The sequence below is a fragment of the Carcharhinus amblyrhynchos genome, chromosome 25 (genome assembly GCF_965287045.1).
Source record: "Carcharhinus amblyrhynchos chromosome 25, sCarAmb.v2.hapA, whole genome shotgun sequence".
Classification (NCBI taxonomy): Eukaryota; Metazoa; Chordata; class Chondrichthyes; order Carcharhiniformes; family Carcharhinidae; genus Carcharhinus; species Carcharhinus amblyrhynchos.
This window is the reverse complement of record NC_137348.1, coordinates 24419176-24438971: the sequence shown is the minus strand read 5'-3', so window position 1 is coordinate 24438971 and position 19796 is coordinate 24419176. Positions and strand designations below refer to the sequence as shown.

The following is a 19796-nucleotide window of genomic DNA, read 5'->3' as shown; positions in this document are numbered from 1 at the left end:
TCCAGCTTCCCTGGAGCTGATCTATAATTCGCCTCAACTGCTTACTGTTGTAATGAGATCCACGTTCTCACAGCACCTTAGATGAAAAATAATCCCAAATTGGCTATTAGATGTATTCGCGACTAACCTATGTTTAGGAACCCTTAGTTTGGACCCCCATTTAGTAGGGCGAGAGGAGGCTCTTGCAGAGCATAAACAAAAAAGGGATGGTTCTGTTGGGTTGAATGGCCTGTTTCGAGAGCCCCTTGGCCTTTCCAAGATGGTGGATGGGATTTCAGTTCCGCCCTCATTGTCTCTTTGTGACGTCACACCAAGGGAGGAATTTTCCCATCTCACCCACCACGGGAATCGTAGCGGGTGGGACACGGGCCATGCAAAGGTCCGTTGACCTCGGTTGAGATTTTCCCGCACTGGGAGCAAGCACGGCTGGAAAATCCCAACCTAAGGGGGCGGAAGTTGCATCTGAGCCTCAGGCTGTGGTGGGAGGTGACAGGATTTACAATGTCACCACAGGTGAGTTGGTAGAGAGTTCCTTTTTTCGCAAAAGCAGGTCACGGGCTTTAGGTATCACAGTGGCCAGCGAGATCATTTTTTTCAATGATCCAAATTTTTTATTGAGATTCTTGAGCTGCGGAAGTTTTGAATTCCCCCTCCTGCCACCCAACCCTACCCCTTTGTTAATATCCCATGACCACTTAGTATAATAAAAAAGAAATTGCAGTAAGTGTTGTTGCATTATCCTCTTTAGCCCTGGGACCAGTGTGCAGTTTACTGGGCCTAGTGTGAATGTTTTGTCAATGGTTGTGTTGCAAATATTCTGAGACTCCTCGCAATCAAACACTCCCCAGCGTGAACTTGTGCATTGCAAGTGATGAGTTCTTCTGATCACAAGTCCGTACAAATCTGCCCAGCCACTGGGGAGAACACCCACAACATTGTTCTAAAAAAAAGTTTATTTATTAGTCAGAAGTAGGCTTACATTAACACTGCAATGAAGTTACTGTGAAATTCCCCTAGTCGCCACACTCCAGCTCCTGTTCGGATATACTGAGGGAGAATTTAGCATGGCCAATGCACCTAAGTGTGGGTTAATTTTGGAACATTAATTTTTGATTACATTTCGCAGCATTAAAGGAAGGATTTACATTTGCAAAACACATTTCACAACTTCAGTGTTCCTCAGTGATTGACAGCAAATGAAGTGTAATCATTATTGTAATGCAGGAACCATGGTAGCCAATTTGCTCATAGCAAGCACCATAAACAGTGGTGTAATAATGGTGTTGTGACCCAGGCCAGAAACTCCAAAGTATTTTATGAAGTTAGCCTCGACCCTAAGTTTTGCACTTTGATTTTGAAAGAGTCAGAATAAGGTGTTTCATTAAAGGTATGATTCAAGTGGGAGCTTTGATCAATCAAAGTTTATTTAAGAACACTGTTAAAATGTAATAAGAAAAATAACATAACATTTACCCCTGACAAAAATCAACCATGATATCACATAAATCTTAACAGCTAGCTATCTATGATGGTCCAAGTCAAACAACACCCAATAAACATACACCCCTTTCCAGACTTGGCACAAGAAAATAGGCAAACTCACTCGATGTTGGATTTTTGTAGCTTTTTAACACCTGAAGCAATATGATGGACAATATGTTTATTCATTCATGGGAAGTGGGAGTCAGTGGCTGGTCAGCATTTATTATCCATACCTAGTTGCCCTTGAATTGAGTGGTTTTCTAGGTCATTTCAGAGAGCAGTTGAGAGTCAGCCACATTGCTGTGGATCTGGAGTCAGATGTAGGCCATACCAGGTAAGGATGGTAGATTTCTTTCTCTGAAGGACATTAATGAGCCAGATGGGGTTTTTCCCAACAATTGACAATGGTTTCATGGTCATCAGTAGATTCTTAATCCTAGACTTTTTTCTTGGATTCACATTCCACTACCTGCTGTGGCAGGATTTGAACCCAGGTCCCCAGAATATTAGCTGAATTACTGGATTAATAGTCTACCGATAATACCACTAGGCCATCGCCTCCCTGGCTGTGAATTGTTCCTTTGAAATGTTGGATTAAGACTCTGAAGCTTCCCAGTCCTGGAACTGTCAGCATGTCTCTGAAGAGAGGGAGAGACAGAGACACTGCCTGCCTCCACCAGCTTCTAGCTGGCAACTCACAGAGAGCAGAATTTCCAACTCCAGAGAGGGAAATGAAAAACAATGCTTTCTGTCTCAGGTGCAAACAGCTTCAGAGCAAAATGAAACTAAAACCTCGGACTTCTCTGTGGAAAGAAATTGTTACAACCACCAGGTATCTCCTGACCTGTCAATCATCCCCAAATCAAGCCCCAGGGCAGCAATCCCAAAAGATCATTAAAACCTCAGGACACTGCATTAGCCCAGATTAAAATAAACATGTTGTCCATTATATTGCTTCAGCAACAAGTAAAGGTCACTGCTTCCAGAGATCTCAGCAACAATAAAATACCAAGGCCTGTTTGGAAAACCTGCAGAGAAAGATGATTAAAATACATTTCTTAAAGGTACAGAATCATCACCATAGCCATGAACAATAACCTTTTTCACTGATTTTGGTTGAATGATAAATATTGGCCAGGGAGTGCTCTCCTTCAAAAGTGTCCTGAGGTCTTTTATGTCCACCCTAGACAGCTAGACAGGACCTCAGTTTCTCATTCTCAGGTGAAAGACAGCACCTCGGACACTGCAGCACTCCCTCAGTCCTGTGTTGGAGTGTCTGCCTAGACTTTGTGTTCAGGTTTCAGAGTGGGTCCACAAAGTCTTCCAATTCAGAGATGTGAGTGCAGCCACTGCAGCAACCCACTTTAATTTTAATCCCATAGCTCTGCATGATGTACCTGCTCTTGTTTAATTGCTGCAGCTTCCAATGTGGCTTACGGTAGAATTAACTTTCAACGACTTAAGAAGCCTGAATAAACACGGCCATATCACTAAATCGATTCTCTTCTGATCAGCAGGGAGGAAGCGAAAGCAAAAGTGTCTCCTTCGTATTTTGCCCTGGAGAAACACGATATTCCCATTGTGGTCGGAGTCACAATTTCCTTGGCAATGATCTTCACCACAATGTGCGTCTATTCTGTAAGGCAGAAGAAAAACGGGAACAAGGAGACAGAAGGACGCTGTAAGTGCTGCGGGTGTTTTCCTAAAAGCAACGCAACTCTCTCGGGGAATTGAAATTCTTGAGAAGTTAGCCGACAGGTTGGATATACAAGGGTTCTCCGGGGGGGTGAGGGAATGGGGCGTAACTACTTGGAACTGGCAAGCCCCCCCACACCAAACGAGCAAACAAAGAGGGCCCTCCGGCATTTTAAAAATTCATTTGTAGGAAATGGGCATGGCTGGCTGGGCCAGCAGGTATTGCCCATTCCTGGTTGCCCTTGGAGGGCAGTTGAGAGTCAACCACATTGCTATGACTCTGGAGTCACATGGAGGCCAGACTGGGTAAGGATGGCAGATTTCCTTCCCTAAAGAACATTAGTGAACCAGCTATTGGGTAAATCACTGGGAATGGTTCAGCAGGGTTCTAGGCTAGAGGAACTGGCCTAAAATAGTTTTCTTTCTGGGGTGTGGGAGCACTTTATTTTACATGGAGTTTGATTGGTGTTGAACAATTGCCTCTTCCTTGCAGCCTCAAAATTCACTCTGGGTGTGGGTGGGGTGGGGGTGTGGTCATAGCATCATAGAATCCCTACAGTGCAGAAGGAGGCCATTCAGCCCATTGAGTCTGCACCAACCACAATCCCGCCCACGTCCTATCCCCATAACCCCATGTATTTACTTTAGCTGGTCCCCATAAAGGGCAATTTAGCATGGCCAATCCACCTAACCCGCACATCTTTGGACTGTGGGAGGAAACTGGAGCACCTGGAGGAAACCCTTGCAGACACTGGTAAACGTGCAAACTCTGCACAGACAGTGACCCAGGCCAGGTCCCTGGCACTGTGAGGCAGCAGTGCTGACCATTGTGCCACTGTCCCGCAATTCAATTAGCGTAGATTTTCATGTTTGCTTCCAGAGGGTGGAAGAGAGAGCGAGACACTTCAAAACCGGTCACTCCTTGTGTGCAAAGGGAATGCTTTCTTTATCTGAATAACAGTCTTATTACCGAGGATGACCAGACAAGACGCAACATAAACATCAGGGTTTTGATGGCAAGGCACCAGGGTATATGCTGAAAAATCTTTCCTGTTTCAAAAAGACTCTTTGCAAATCCATGTTTCCAGTTTAAGACTGGTTTTTGTGACCACAGATTTCAAAGTAAGAGGAAAATAGGAGACTTAGGTTCATATAACATTCAGAGAATTCCATAGACTCTTCACAGTCAATCTTTCTGAATTGTCTTCACTGGGTGAAATGTCCCCTTGTCCAACCTTATTAGAAGCATGTTAATGAATTGATATTTGGGGAGGCAATGGCCTAGGGGTATTATCGCTAGACTACTAATCCAACAACTCAACCAATGTTTGGGGTAGATGATGGAATTTGAATTCAATAAAAAAAATCTAGAATTAAGAATCTATTAATGACCACAAAACCATTGTCAATTGTCAGGAAAAACCCATCTGGTTCACTAACATCCTTTAGGGAAGGAAATCTGCTGTCCTTACCCGGCCTGGCTTCCATGTGACTCCAGAGTCACAGCAATGCAGTTGATTTTCAACTGCCTGTGGTCAACCAGGGATGGACAATAAATGCTGGCCAGCCAGCGACATCTATGTCCCACGAATGATTTTTTAAAAATGCAGTACAGTTATAGAATCCCTACAGTACAGAAAGAGGCCATTCAGTCCATCAAGTCTGCACCAACCACAATCCCACCCAGACCGTACCCCCATATTCCTATATATTTGCCCACTAATCCCTCTAACCTACACATCTCAGGACACTAAGGGCATGGCCAATCAATCTAACCCACACATCTTTGGACTGTGGGAGGAAACCAGAGCACCTTGAAGAAACCCACACAGACATGAGGAGCATGTGAAAACTCCATACAGACAGTGACCCAAGCCAAGAATTGAACCCAAGCCTCTGGAGCTGTGAAGCAGCAGTGCTAACCACTGTGCTACCGTGCCACCCCAAAGTTGCTTGATGAAGCAAATGTGAGTCGGAGACTCACATTTCTTATCTCAGTTTGTGGTTGTTGTACCGTCACATTTACCGCTTTGTGAGCCAAAGTAGCAATTTGTAGAGGGAGTTCTTTTACCATACATAGCGATAAGATAGATCTGAGGCAGGTCCAGCAATCACCACATACATTTGTGTAACATCCGTTGTAACAACTGGGTCCTTTTTGTTCCTTTCAGTGCTGCGCAACACCAGAACATCAAGTCAGAACAGAGGTCGCTTTGAGATGCAGACACATGACAACAGGTACAGCAGTTATTCCAATAACACCTGAAGACCCCGGTGACTTTCTAAAAATGTAGATGTAACGTTGAGTCAGTGTGCAAACCAGAACTTAAGGCTTGCAGTACTCAATGTATCACATTTCACACTAAGAGGTGTTAGAAATGTGAAAGAAAAGCACTTACAAACCCGCCAACTTCCTTCACTGATGTGGGTTAAAGTTTAACTGACCTCAAGGTTGGCAGCCTTAAGAGGAACAAGCTGCCCTAAACATAACTCTAGCTTAGCAACAGAACATGTTGTGTGCTACACGGAGTAACAGTTTCATGGTGTAAACAAAGCACATTCTCAGATTTCTCCCAGGCAAGGCCTCGCGTGATCTTTGATCTTTAAAAAGTGAAGGAAGAAAATCTGATAAACCAATGGCTATGAACACAAAACATCCAATGTTTGTAAAAGCAATGTGGGATATGAAATCGAACAAGACAACAAATTCTTGGGTTGAATAGGATAGGGTTGTTTTTCTTAGAGCAGAGGAGGATGAGGGGGTGACCTGATTAAGGTGTACAAAATTATAAGGGGTCTAGACAGGGTGGACAGGAAAGACTTGTTTCTCCTGAGCTGAGAGGTCAATTACAAGGGGGCACAGATTTAAGGTGATTGGTAGAAAGATTAGAGGGTTCACGACAGAAACTTTTTTCACCCAGAGTTTTTAAAGTTTGTTTATGAGTGTCACAAGTAGGCTTACGTTAACACCGCATGAAGTTCCTGTGAAAATCCCCTAGTCATACACTGAGGGAGAATTTAGCATGGTCAATACACCTTACCAGCACATCATTCAGACTGTGGGAGGAAACTGGAGCACCCAGAGGAAACCCGCACAGATGTGGGAAAAATGTGCAGACTCCGCACAGGCACTCACCCAAGCCGAGAATTGAACCCAGGCTCCTGGCACTGTGAGCCAGCAGTGCTAACCGCTGTGCTACTGTGCCCCCCAAGGGTGGCGGGTGTCTGGAATTCACTGCCTAAATTGGTAGTTGAGGCTGAAATGCTCGACTTATTCGAAAGGTGCCTGGACCTGTGACTGCAAGGCTACAGACCAGGTGCTGGATTAAAAGGAGGGACCAGTTTCCTTTTCCCTTCTCTTTTTTGGCCCAGACAGACAAGATGGGCTGAATGGCCCCTTTCTGCACTGTAACCTTTCTATGGTCCTTCTGATATAGGGATAGGATTCATAGATCCCTCTGTAATGTGAATTAGTCTGGTCCAAAATTGTTTTAGCTTCTTCCAAGTTCAGGCCCTAATACGGAGAGAGGTTGTGTAGGCTTGGGTTATGTTCATGGGGGCAGAGAAGACTGAGGGGTGACCGGAACGCAGTGTACAAGATTAAATCTTTTAGAACTGAGATGAGGAGAAATTTCTCCACCCAGTGGGTGGTGAATGGGTGGAATTCACCATAGAAAGTAGTTGAGGCCAAAATGTTGTGTGATTTCAAGAAGAAATTAGATGTAGCTCTTGGGGCTAAAGGGTTCAAGGGACATGGGAGGAAGGGGGACAGAATTTGAAGATCAACCATAATCAAAATGAATGGCGGAGCTGGCTCGAAGGGCCAAATGGCCTACTCCTGCTTCTAGTTTCTATGTTTCTGATATGGAACAGTTCAGTCAGAATCAGAAAGCAGGGATGTGGGATTAAACATGAGTGCTCTTTCAATGACCTAACGCAGCACCATAGGCCCAATGGTCTCCTACTGTGCTGCATGATTCTGGCTTCCTTTGATGGTCATTCTCAAACTATAAACAAGCAGTAACAAGTTATAGTTCACATCTAGCCCCTAACCAGAACAACCTGAGCCATAGTTCCAAGTTTTCCATTCAGTAAATCCCAGAGCCTCTGCAAATGTTCTCAGCAATTACTCTCACTCATACCCGGGAGTCCTGAGTCTTGGATTTGCCTAGACTCACTGTGCTTAAGGACACAATGGCCTAGTGATATTATCGCTAGACTATTAATCCAGAAACTCAGCTAATGTTCTGGGAACCTGTGTTCCGAATCCCACCACAGCAGATGGTCAATTTGAATTCAATTTTAAAAAACTAGAATTAAGGGTTTACTGATGACCCTGAAACCATTGCTGACTGTCGAAAAAAACCCATCTGGTTCACTAATACCAATTAAGGAAGGAAATCTGCCATCCTTACCTGGGCCGGCCTACATGTGACTCCAGAGCCACAGCAATGCGGTTGACTCCCAACTGCCCTCGGGCAACTAGGGGTGGGCATTAAGTGCTGGGCAGCCAGCAACACCTATGTCCAACAAATGAATTTAAAAAAGGTTATAGGAGAATACATACTCTGTGTTAGGGAAGCAGAAATTGTGAAGGTGCAAATATCTCAGCCTGTGGGCGTTTGGATATTTAACAAGTTGTTTCTGCATATCATAACCAACTTATTTGTTAAAAATTCACGTGTTTCCTCCTGATGTTTATCATTGAAGTCGATTCATGATAAGGTGTAAAAGTTTTTTTTTCATTTATTCACGGAATATGTGCATGGCTGGCTAGGCCAGCATTTGTTGCCCATTCCCTTGAGCAGGTGGTGGTAACCACTGCAGCCCATGTGGTGTAGGTACATCCACAGTGCAGTTAGGGAGGGGGCTCCAGGATTTTGACTCTAGTAACCTGGAAAAGAAAATCAGGTTAAGAAAACGATTGGTCCTGCTTTGGAACAGGACAGTTTTTCAGCTGTTATCTGGTTGTAATAGTTTGCAGCCATCTTAAACCCAATACAAACAGTTTGGATTTCACCAATTCAACTTCAAGACACTAAATGTCACTGTAGTTACTGCACTATCACTGCTCTCCCCTTCTCACTGTGAGCAGAATTCTCCAGTTCCACCCACGTGCCGAGACTGGAAATTCATTAATCCAGCTGGATTCACTTCTGGCTTACCCTATCTTTTATCACAAGTTTTTAATTCCATGCTACATCCACTTGGTGTTTCAACTACATTACAAAATATATTTTGTTAAGTAAGTGAAGAGTAGGCGTTCTCTATATCAGTTACAGTTTCATCACTGCTAATTACATTGTGTGCCTTTGAGGATTAAATAAATGATTTTCTACCGCTAATCATTTGTCCTCCATTCCTTAAAGCAGTGGTTTCTAACCTTTTTATGGTTAAGAATTCTGTTAATATGTTGTGAAGTTCTGTGAAATTTCTCTCCCTCCTCCCTCCCCACTGTATTTTTTAATTCATTCTTGAGAAATGAGTATTGCTGGCCAAGCCAGCATTGATTGCCCTTGAGTGTTCACCCAGCAGAAGGTACTCTTCAGTTATAGGTAATAAAATGAAACAAAACTTACTCCTACAGTAAGATTTAATGAGGAAACTGCATTTACTCCAACACTTGAGGCCTCACACTGAGCCATTCCAAGCTTCCCCACAATTCCCAGCAGGTTCTTATTTATACTGAGTCAGCTGATCATCACATCATTTTGTCATTGGTTACATAGCTTATTGGGTCAGCTGGTCACATTACAACTGATCCAATGTTATCATTGGTTACATTCTGACGGATTCCTTTTATTCCAAAGAAAAATTTAAAATTTAAATTAAAGTTTAATTTAAAACAACCATCCTCCAGTATTCTTAACAACTTTCCACCCCTTTTAGTAAAACAGTTGGACAGCTGTAGATTTGTACCAACCCAGCAAATTTGGAAACTTCCTTGTTTTCCAGCATTTGTTTAGTGCTGACCAAATCAATTCTCAGTTGCTGTTCTGTTACACTTTTTATTGAGTGAATATTGTCCCATAAAGACCGATTGTCCACTGAACACTCAGTCGGTACTTTCTCTCCTGATGTGGCCATAAAAAAAAAAGTTAATGTGTCAGATAAATATGTCCCCATATCCAGCCCTCCACTAACGCTAGGGTTTTAGCCACCAATGTGCTTTTGACTGTCCTTTTTATTTTCTTTTCTTCCCAGGCCAAGGGACAACATTTTCCTCCTTTGTCTGCCACGAATATTATGAATCCGGCACCACTTCAATGTCCATCTAGTAGATTGGCATGTGAAGCATCACTAAACACAACTAACTTCATGTTTTCCAGATCTCCTAGTGCTGGAAATTTAATTACACATTCTTCTAATTTTTAAAAGTTTTATTAACCAGCAAAATCTATGATTGATTGAACCTCAGGATGTTATGAGCTGTGGGACATTATAGCTCCATCTGGCCTTGTCTGTGTGCACAGCCACTTCAGCTGTCCTATCATACTCCTCAACAAGTTTGTTTCTTTTTCATTGGCCCGTTCCTCTTTACCCATCGACTTTTCTCTAGTGATGAGAATGGGATCAATGTGTTTAAATATCTCTGTTCTCTCATTGTCAGATAGTGAGACCAAGATATCGAAAAGCACCAGCTTCTTGACTCCCTACTTTAAATTCGGTCTTCAGCTTCTCAATTATTCTTTTTTCAAACTCATCTGTGCCACCACATTTGAAATCATCCACATGCATCACAAAAATTCCAGCTCATTTTCCTTCAGATTTCCAGTAGTACATTGCTGGATCTGCTTTTAATGGAACACAGTCAGTCATCAGCAGTACAGAGAAATACCAAAACCTTGATGCATCACTTAACCCATATACGCATTCGTTCAATTTCCACAATTGTCCCTGTGTATTTCCTGCTTCTTGGGGGGCTTCAAAAAAACTGTTCTCTGAAATGTTTCACCTCGCAGAAATGCTGCTTTGATATCTATCGATTTACACATCCAATTATTAGCTGCTACAACAGCTAACAATAATTTCAGTGTCACTTTCCTGCTGTGAATCGACACTAATGACTCTCCTATACAAGTGTTCCTCAAACCCACGGGCTACTAATCTGGCTTTTTCTTTATAGTCCCACCTTGCAAAACTTCCTAATGCAAACCCACTGATGGGACAAAATAGGCTATCCTTTGGTACCTCAGTGTACACCCCAAACTCTTTCCAACTGTCCAGCTCTTTGTTTAGCCTCTCTTACTTCCACAAGTTTCATTTTGTTGGCATACCATGGGGACTTGTACTCCTATTCAAATCATCATTTTGATTCCTACACTTCCTCATTAAGCTCTGTCTTCTACTGACATATCTGTTCCTGTCAGGGCTGCTACTCTCAGACTGTTGTTCTCTGTTGATACAACTTTGGTCGCAGATTTGTGACTTTTTTCTGGTTTCGTGAATGCTCACTGTCTCATCCTCAGGACTTAGATCTCGCTTAGATCTTTCCATCCCATTTTCCCAATCTATATCTTTGGCTTCTTGCCCTCGCTCTTGGATGTTGAGCCATTGTTTGTGCTATCCTGAGGCCTTTCCTGTTTTTCCGACTGTAGTGACATCTCTCCACTCGCTTGACCCTTCGGGTACATATGTTACCACTCTGCCTACTTTGGGTAGCTGAAACTTTGAAATAGCAGCTTCATCCCTTGCTTCACTGGTATTTTGTTGATCGTCAGATTCCCTCTCACCTTTAGTTGGCTGATCCTCATAATAGCTCAGGATATGTGCATGTGAGGTACAAGGTGCCTCCAGTACTTCTACGTCGTGGTCAGATACTCCAAATTCATTCTTCAATCGCAGACCTGCTTAATAACAAAGGAATCTCACTGGAAATGACATCTGTACTTATTCCTGCACTCCTACAGGGAAGTACCATCCTTCTGGAAGATGCTGAAGTGTTGTTATCTCCAAATCCAAAGCAGGTAGAACTGCCATGTTCTTTTTCTTTCTTTCACTCTTTATGATCAAGAGATCCTAAATAATAATTTAGCCAGTCTTGGCTGCAGATAATGGATGTACATCCACTATCTAAAACAGCACAGTTGAAAGAGTCTATCATCAGGACACTCTTTACAGGATTCAACATTTCTGCTGCCAAAACAATGCCTTCTTCGTTCTTATTGTGTGTCACATGGAATTTCAAAGACCCAATTTCTTCTTTTTGGGCAGTTTACTACGTAGTGGTCTGGGAAATCGCATTGGAAACAACGATTCCCCATTCTTTTAGCATCCCTTTGGTTTAAACAGTCTTTTATCAGTTTCCCATGTGCTACTTCTTTCCCCATAAAACGATTTTTGGACTCCATCCCCACCCCCTCCCCCACTACCTCCAGTGATTGACCAAGCTGTGGGGCTACATACCACTGATTTAGCCTGACCGGCTCTCCTTATCTCTTCCCTTTCTTCTCCAAGGAGATGGAATTCCCCTCAGGGGAGCCAATGGAGCTGGAGGGTAATAAAAGTGAAGAGCAGAATGATTGCCATAGAGAATCCTGGAAACATAAAGAGTAACTGGAGAAATATTCAAGCGAACTAATGAAGCAATGTGTTTTTTGACTAGGCCTCAAGTTTACGCCTGCATATAGCTCATTCCCGAGCAGCACTGGATGCACATTGTTTCTGAGTGTGACAATCATTTAACATCTTGCGTACGGGAATATCAGGAAATAGTGTGTGTCTGGACACCAGATTCCTTTTACAGTTGTAATAAATCTGCTGCTTGTTTTAGATATTACTTCCCGTTATTGTTCTGGGACTGGGTGTGAGGCACAAAATGACCAACGTCAATATTTTGCTTTCTGTGTTGTGTTATGTTGTGAGATGATGGGGGCATTGTAAAGATATGAATAAACCCTTCCCTATCCATCATCTTTATTGGTACGATATATTGTGGATATGAAGTATTATTTTTCAATATAAGATTTTGATATAAGATGTATTTGAATAAAGGAGCCAAAGACTTGATAACATCATTTATTTCTTGAATACAGAGCTTTTGAGGAGGACAGCCCCAGTGATGCAGTTGAGCAAACTCCTCACGAGAGACAGAGTGTGATAGCTCCCTCACCAAAGCAGTCCTTGGTTAAAGCCATAACGGTGACAGCGGAGTTTGCTCTGGTCAGTCAGACTGAGAGCCTCTTCTCTATCAGCGGAAACAACTGCCAGACTTCACACAAGGATTCTTCTAAAGTCGAGCATCAGGTCAGTGCCCTTCAGTCCTCTCTCCGATGAAGTTAGTGATCATTTGTGGAAGGAAGAAGGTGTTGGTAAATCTAATCAAAGTGGGGAATGTAAAACAACCGGGGCCTGAGTTCCACTCAGTGCAACTGAGACCATGAATGAAGTTTTAAAAAGCAATAGTTCATCTTATAACTGATTAGTGATCATACTATAACTGATTAATCACCATATTATAACCGATTAATCACCATGTTATACCCGATTAATCACTATGTAATAACCGATTAATCACCATGTTATACCTGATTAATCACCATGTAATAACTGATTAATCACCATGTTATACCCGATTAATCACCATGTAATAACCGATTAATCACCCTGTTATACCCGATTAATCACCGTGTAATAACCAATTAATCACCATGTAATAACCAATTAATCACCGTGTTATACCCGATTAATCACCATGTTATACCCAATTAATCACCATGTAATAACCGATTAATCACCATGTTGTACCCGATTAATCACCATGTAATAACCGATTAATCACCATGTAATACCCGATTAATCACCATGTTATACCCAATTAATCACCACGTAATAACCGATTAATCACCATGTTATACCCGATTAATCACCATGTTATAACCGATTAATCACCATGTAATAACCGATTAATCACCATGTTATACCCGATTAATCACCATGTAATAACCGATTAATCACCATGTGATAACCGATTAATCACCGTGTTATACCCGATTAATCACCATCTTATACCTGATTAATCACCGTGTTATACCCGATTAATCACCATGTTATACCCGATTAATCACCGTGTTATACCTGATTAAGCACCATGTAATAACGATTAATCACCATGTTATACCCGATTAATCAAAATGTTATACCTGATTAATCACCGTGTAATAACCGATTAATCACCATGTTATACCCGATTAATCACCATGTAATAACGATTAATCACTATGTTATAACCGATTAATCACCACGTAATAACCGATTAATCACCATATTATACCCGATTAATCACCATGTAATAACCGATTAATCACCATATTATACCCGATTAATCACCATGTAATAACCGATTAATCACCATATTATACCCGATTAATCACCATGTTATAACCGATTAATCACCATGTTCTTTGCTCTGTAATATCGATCAGCTGGAAAACTTGCCCTAGTGAACTCATTCTGTGGCTGTCTGACTGCAAGTCCTCCTCACAAAGATGTGATTTCCTTTGTGAATTGACAAAGTCACTTAAAGTGCTTATTGCAACTGAGGCAGTGAAAGTGCAGTAAACACAACGGCTGTTCCCATGGGCAAGAGTGAGGTTACAGCTATTCCTGGGGCTGGATTTCTTTAAATGAACAATATTTTTGTTTTCTGAAACACCTAATGTGCTTACACCGTTAAATGATTAATAACACACCGGAAACAGATTTACCATTTCAATCTGGAAAACATCTGAGGGGGACTAATTAATTTTCCGACACCCCCTTCGGTCCGAAATGATATTTGATTCTGTGAACTCTATCACAACTCAAGCATGCCAAATATGACCCCGATGTGGAGTTGCCAGCGTTGGACTGGTGTAGGCACAGTAAGTAGTCTCATAATACCAGATTAAAGTCCAACAGGTCTATTTGGTAGCACAAGCTTTTGGAGCATTGCCCCTTCATCAGGTGAGCCGGGGCAGCACTCCGAAAGCTCGTGCTACCGAATAAATCTGCTGGATTTTAACTTGGTGTTGTGAGACTACTTAAATATGATTGCAACCATCAATCATCCTGAGCCAAGGGCCCCTCTCACCTATTATCCAAATCCTTGTAACCCCTCTGCACACGATGTCTGCTCCAACTAATCTGTCAATAACCCTGAATGACAGCTTCCTGCTCTTTGTAGTGTCACATGCACACATTACTGTTCCCAATGTTCTCAAAGCCGAGCATCTCCTGGTGCTTCCAGGGTCTATTACCCATTCTCCATTGTTACCAGACTCCTAATCTACTAGCTTGAGTCTTTCCAGGTATTAAAAACTCTTCCTAGATTTCCAATGCTGGAATTTCTTTCTCACTGCTTCCACACACATGCTGACCCTTCTTAAATGCTCATTGACCCCCATGTATAATATCACACGTATATATATTTTTAAGGAGAACTGCAGGCTTGCCAACAAAAGTTTTTTAAAAGCCTTTGTTCAGGAAAGGTGTGGACAATATGGCACCTTTCCGTGTTGGTTCAATGTCTTATCAGACTACGTATCTCAAGAATAATCGCAAAAAAGTTCACCAAGCATTCCACAAATGTAAATGAGATCCTTTCACTTGCTGGCCTTCTTTCAGAACAAGGATCTTAACTAATAAAGACCTTAATGTGAAAAGCTAAGAATGACCCTAAGTGGGAGCAAGGCTCTTTGGACAGCAAATTCCTATGATGGAAGTATGATTCCACATTTTGGGATAGCAGTCATTTTAAGTTTCAGAACCGTCTATGTTCCAGTTGCAACATTTCCCACCACCACTACTTTGCTGTTCAGTATCTGGAATCCCTTCTCAAGATTCCCAAACTCACGAACATTTGTGTCCAGTGCACCCAGACCCCAATCCCCATCACTCTTTGCCACTGCAATCCAGAAACCTCTCCTACTTGTCATCTTTCAAGTAGTGATTTCTCAAATAGTGGCAATGATTCTCTTAAATGATGGATAAATAAAGTGTTTTCTGTCCAACAATATTTAGGGTAGGATTTTCTGGCCACGCTCACCCCAAGCTGGAAATCCCGCTAGAGGTAAATGGACCTTTGTATGGTTTGTGCCCCTGTCCACTATGATTCCCGTAGCGGGTGGGATGGGAAAATCCTGTTCTTAATGTCCAATATTTAATGTGCAACAGTATTAAGAACGTATTTTCTGTCTCTTTAATCATTCTCGTGTTCTCTTTACGTAAGGAGATCAGAATCCCCACCCTCAGCCGGAGTAGATCATCTCTTTCACGATACGAAGACATGGTAAAGAATCCAAACACTTGGAAACAAAGTGCTTTTCTGCAAGAAAGGCCATTGACGTCTGTGCTGATAGTGGAACAGAACAGGAGTCCTTTCACTGAAGAACGTCAAAAAGTAGAGATGACCCGCTCAAACTCCATCCCCTGCTACGCCAAGAAGGCTCCACGCAGAGAGGAACAAGCCCCTTTTAACATTAGCGTGCATCCTGACGGCAAAACACAAGGGGCTTCATATTTCAGTCTGCAGACCATTGAAAGGCAGCCTCGGAATTGTGGCGCGGTGCCGCTTCACACTGAGCCAAGGTCAAGCAACTTGTCGAAGAGCCTTCCCAGCGCTGAGAGCCAAAGCACGGAGATCGGATCCACGGCTGCAGACGTTCTCGTGTACTCCCAAATCCCAGCTGTACCATCCCTTCCAACCCCAGCTGCCAACACTGCAGCAGTGCTGCTGACATCTGCTTCCCACAAACAGGTATCATTTCCCGCAGGCGAGAGCCGAAAGCCCTGTGCATGCCCTGGACAATCTGCAGGTCACAATACAGAACTAACATCCTAGTCTCTGCAGGCAACGCCGCTGCGTAAGGAGGTTTATATTCCATTTAGGCAGCGCAGGTTGGACTCGGGAATTGTGCCAATATCAATGACACGGCAGAAAAGAATCATTGCAAATGCTTTGATTATCTTTAGCCAGTACGAACACTTTATATCAGCCGGCACTGTTACTGATAACTGAAGAGTGAAACGGCACAGTTCTGAGTGTGGATGAAGGAGGTTTCTGCTTTTCCTATCATATTGAAGGAGTAATACAATCCCAAGCCTGATGGAGAATTAATGTGGAAGGCACAGTGTTAAAAATATAGGGTGGGATTTTTCTGACCACGCTCGTCCCGAATTGGAAAATCCCACCTGAGGTCAACAGAACTTTCTATGGTCCAACTCTCACCCGCTCCGATTCCCGGAAAATCCCCCCCAAAGCTGTATGCACAGGCATGAATAATGACAACGTACAAATACTACGCCATGGAAAATATGATTCATTATGTGAAAAAGTAGGGACTTCTCCATGTTTGTTCACCGTCTTCTCTCACCATGCAGCATTCTGTGGGACCATTAGGCACTAGGACTGGAAGATCCTGCTGGGGAATGTCTGGAAAATCCTGACCATCAATAAGCCAATCTAAGGAGAGTGTGATGATATGCATCTCTCTTTTGTTCATCGCTCTGAATATTTCCTATCCTGTTCGTTCTTTGCATCTTTCTCCTTCTCCCCTTTTCCCTTTCTTCCTCTGCAAGAGTTTTATTAAATATCCACATCGCTGGTGGAAGGTGCTGCTGAAGCCTACTAGCTGGTTTGAACAGTGAATCACCAACTGAAAGGGTGGCATGATGGCATAGTGGTTAGCACTGCTGCCTCACTGAGCCAGGGATCCGGGTTCAACTGCAGTCTCAGGTGACTGTCTGTGTGGAGTTTGCACATTCTCCCCGTGTCTGCATGCGTTTCCTCCCACAGTCCAAGTAGGTGGATTGGCCATGCTCAGATGCCCCTTGGTGTCCCAAAATGGGTAGGTAAGGTGGACTAGCCATGATAAATGCGCAGGGTTCCAGGGATAGGGCAGGAGTCGGATCTGGGTAAGATACTCTTTCACAGTGTTGATATAGACCCAATGGCTGAATGGCCTCCTTCTGCACTGTAGGGATTCTTGCTGGAATTTTACTGCCCCACCTGCCATGGGAATCGGAGCGGGTGAGGAGGCGGACTGTAGAGAGGTCTGTAATCTTGGGTGGGATTTTACAGTTTAGGGATGAGCGAGGCTTTAATACCCTGCCCTCAATGTGAACAATAGCTGTCTCTAAGATACTGCTTCAATACCACAGTGAGCCGCTGCTGTTTGTGTTTGGCTCTAATCCAGAATAAATCATGAATTTGCAAATCACTTCATAATATTGAAATGTCTCTAAGCAGTTCATACAATGAAATTTTACAGCACTGTTTATACATAGGGATAGCTAATGTAACCCTGTGGACCTTTTTCAGAGTACTGTGCTGGAACCTGACGTCTGGTTATCCACTCAGAGCCAAGAGACAAATTTTACAATGCATAGCTGAAGGTTATAGATCATTTCTAAAAATATACGCCGGCCAATTTTATTATTTCCATTGGGAGAATGGAGAGTTACAACCTCAGAATAACACACAGCAATCAGCAACTGATTCCAGCCGAGGTCCAGCTTAAAATGAGAAACTAAGTTAGAGCCTCATTAGCCCATGTTAATCATGGTCCAATAACGTCAAAAGGACCCCTGATGCAATTCTGAAGCACTATTTAATGAAGCTTGTGCCATATGCACACACCCATTGGTATTTAATGTTGAGAGATCTGCAGCCCTTAAAGGGATTGCTATCTGCAGCTCATCAAAGCAGAAGAAAATTGCCAAGAGGAGCATTAATGCATCCCTTCTCTTTAACTCAACAGCATGGGCTGGGGTCAATGGTGGAGGTATCGGAATTCCTGCCCTACTCTAATTGATCCCAAAGTGCAACAGTTTGCAGGAAGGACATTAATAGGTGAGGCAGTGGTGTACTGGGGTTATCACTGGATCAGTAATTTAGAGACCTAGGTAATGCACTGGGGACCTGGGTTCAAATCCCACCAAAGAAAAAGAGCGGTATGGTGGCACAGTGCTTAGCATTGCTGCCTCACAGTGCCAGAGACCTGTGTTCAATTCCGGCTTTGGTGATTGTGTGGAGTTTGCACGTTCTCCCTGTGTCTGTGTGGGTTTCCTCCAGGTGCTCCAGTTTCCTCCCATGGTTCAAAGATGTGCAGGTTAGGTTGTTTGGCCATGCTAAATTTTCCCTTAGTGTCAGGGGGATTTGCAGGTTAAATATATGGGGATAGAGCCTGGATGGGATTGTTGTCCATGTAGACTCAATGGGTCAAATGCGCTTGTAGGGATTCTATGAATGGTGGAGTGGGCTGAAAGAGGTGAATGTCCCACTCCAGCTCCTATCCCTTATGTTCATATTACTGAAACCAGTGGTAGGTTCAGTGTATTTATTTGAGGGATATTGATTGGAGCACTAGAAACAGGATAAGTCTTCATTAATGTGCTGTCGTATACAGAGTAAAGCTCACAATCCTGTGCCCCAGTGCATCTTAATCCTGTCATGCTGCTCATGTGCCAACTTTTACAGTTCCCTTATGTGGCCATTGTTCAATTGGTCTCATGTGGAGTAGAGATGCTTGCAGGTGCCCTGTGCCCTGTGTGAGAGGGCAGCACAACACGCGATTTCTCTTCTGGCTTTCGTAGATGTGCCCCAATCCAACAAAGATACTACAGCTAGAACTTACTGTGGACTGCATGCCAAGAAATGTTTGTCCTCATCAAATTAATAAAGCAATTGTTGGTCAGATGCACACTTCTATCTCCCTTCCACCCAATATTTAAACTGCATTGTTGTGGAATTGAGCTCAAATATGTGTTCACATCCCAGTAGTCAGTCTTATATAAGCTTCTGTCTAATTAGTAGATCACGCTCGTCTCTGCTTTTTTCTGCTGGGGCGGCATGGTGGCACAGTGGTACAGTGGTTAGCACCACTGCCTCACAGTACCAGGGACCTGGGTTTGATTTCCTGCTTGGGGTCACTGTGTGGAGTTTGCATGTTCTCCCCATATCTGCATGGGTTTCCTCTGGGTGCTCTGGTTTCCTCCCACAGTCTGAAAGATATGCTGGTTAGGTGCATTAGCCATGCTTAGTTCTCCTTCAGTGTACCTGAACAGGAGCCTGAGTGTGGCGACAAGGGGATTTTCACAGTGCCTTCATTGCAGTATTAATGTAAGCCTACTTGTGACTAATAAATAAATTTTAAAACCCTTATAGCATAGATGGTGGGCATTCGGCCCATTGAGTCTGCACCGACAACAATCCCACCCAGGCCCTATCCCCTTAATCCCATGCATTTACCCTGCTAACCCACTGACACCAAGTGATAATTAAGCATAGCCAAGCCACCTGAACCCAAACATCTTTGGAGTGTGGGAGGAAACTTTTTTTTTAAGAAACAGGACTCTTGCCTGTGCCACGGGATAGTTTAGAGCGGAATAGAGAGAGGGAAAGTCTGAACTCGTGGCTGAGGGGATAGTGCAGGAGGGAGGGGTTCAGGTACTTGAGCAATTGGGGCTCGTTCTGGGGAAGGTGGGACCTCTATAAGAGTGATGGTCTACACCTGAATCAGAGGGGAACCAATATCCTGGGGGGTAAATTTGCAAAGGCTATGCAGGGAGGTTTAAACTGATTCAGAGGGGGGGTGGGATCCTGAGTAGAGGGGGTGAAAGTGAGGGGGGCATAGATGGGG

At 43.2% G+C, this 19796-nt stretch overlaps 1 protein-coding gene across 3 annotated transcripts in view; it reads left to right on the top strand.

The window, feature by feature from the left end:
* LOC145358349 (uncharacterized) overlaps positions 1-19482 on the top strand; it is a 30517-nt gene extending 11035 nt beyond the window's left edge. Inside the window, exons 2-5 of one of the 3 annotated variants that reach the window (XM_080212303.1) lie at positions 3000-3163; positions 5349-5415; positions 12213-12423; positions 15386-19482. In XM_080212303.1, the coding sequence (XP_080068429.1) occupies positions 3000-3163; positions 5349-5415; positions 12213-12423; positions 15386-15997 (1054 nt within the window). In that variant the 3' untranslated portion in view covers positions 15998-19482. Of the gene's footprint in view, positions 1-2996; positions 3164-5348; positions 5416-12212; positions 12424-15385 lie in introns of all 3 variants that reach the window. The other 2 variants (XM_080212304.1, XM_080212302.1) reach the window with 2 other exon arrangements.
* Positions 19483-19796: the final 314 nt, after the last annotated feature.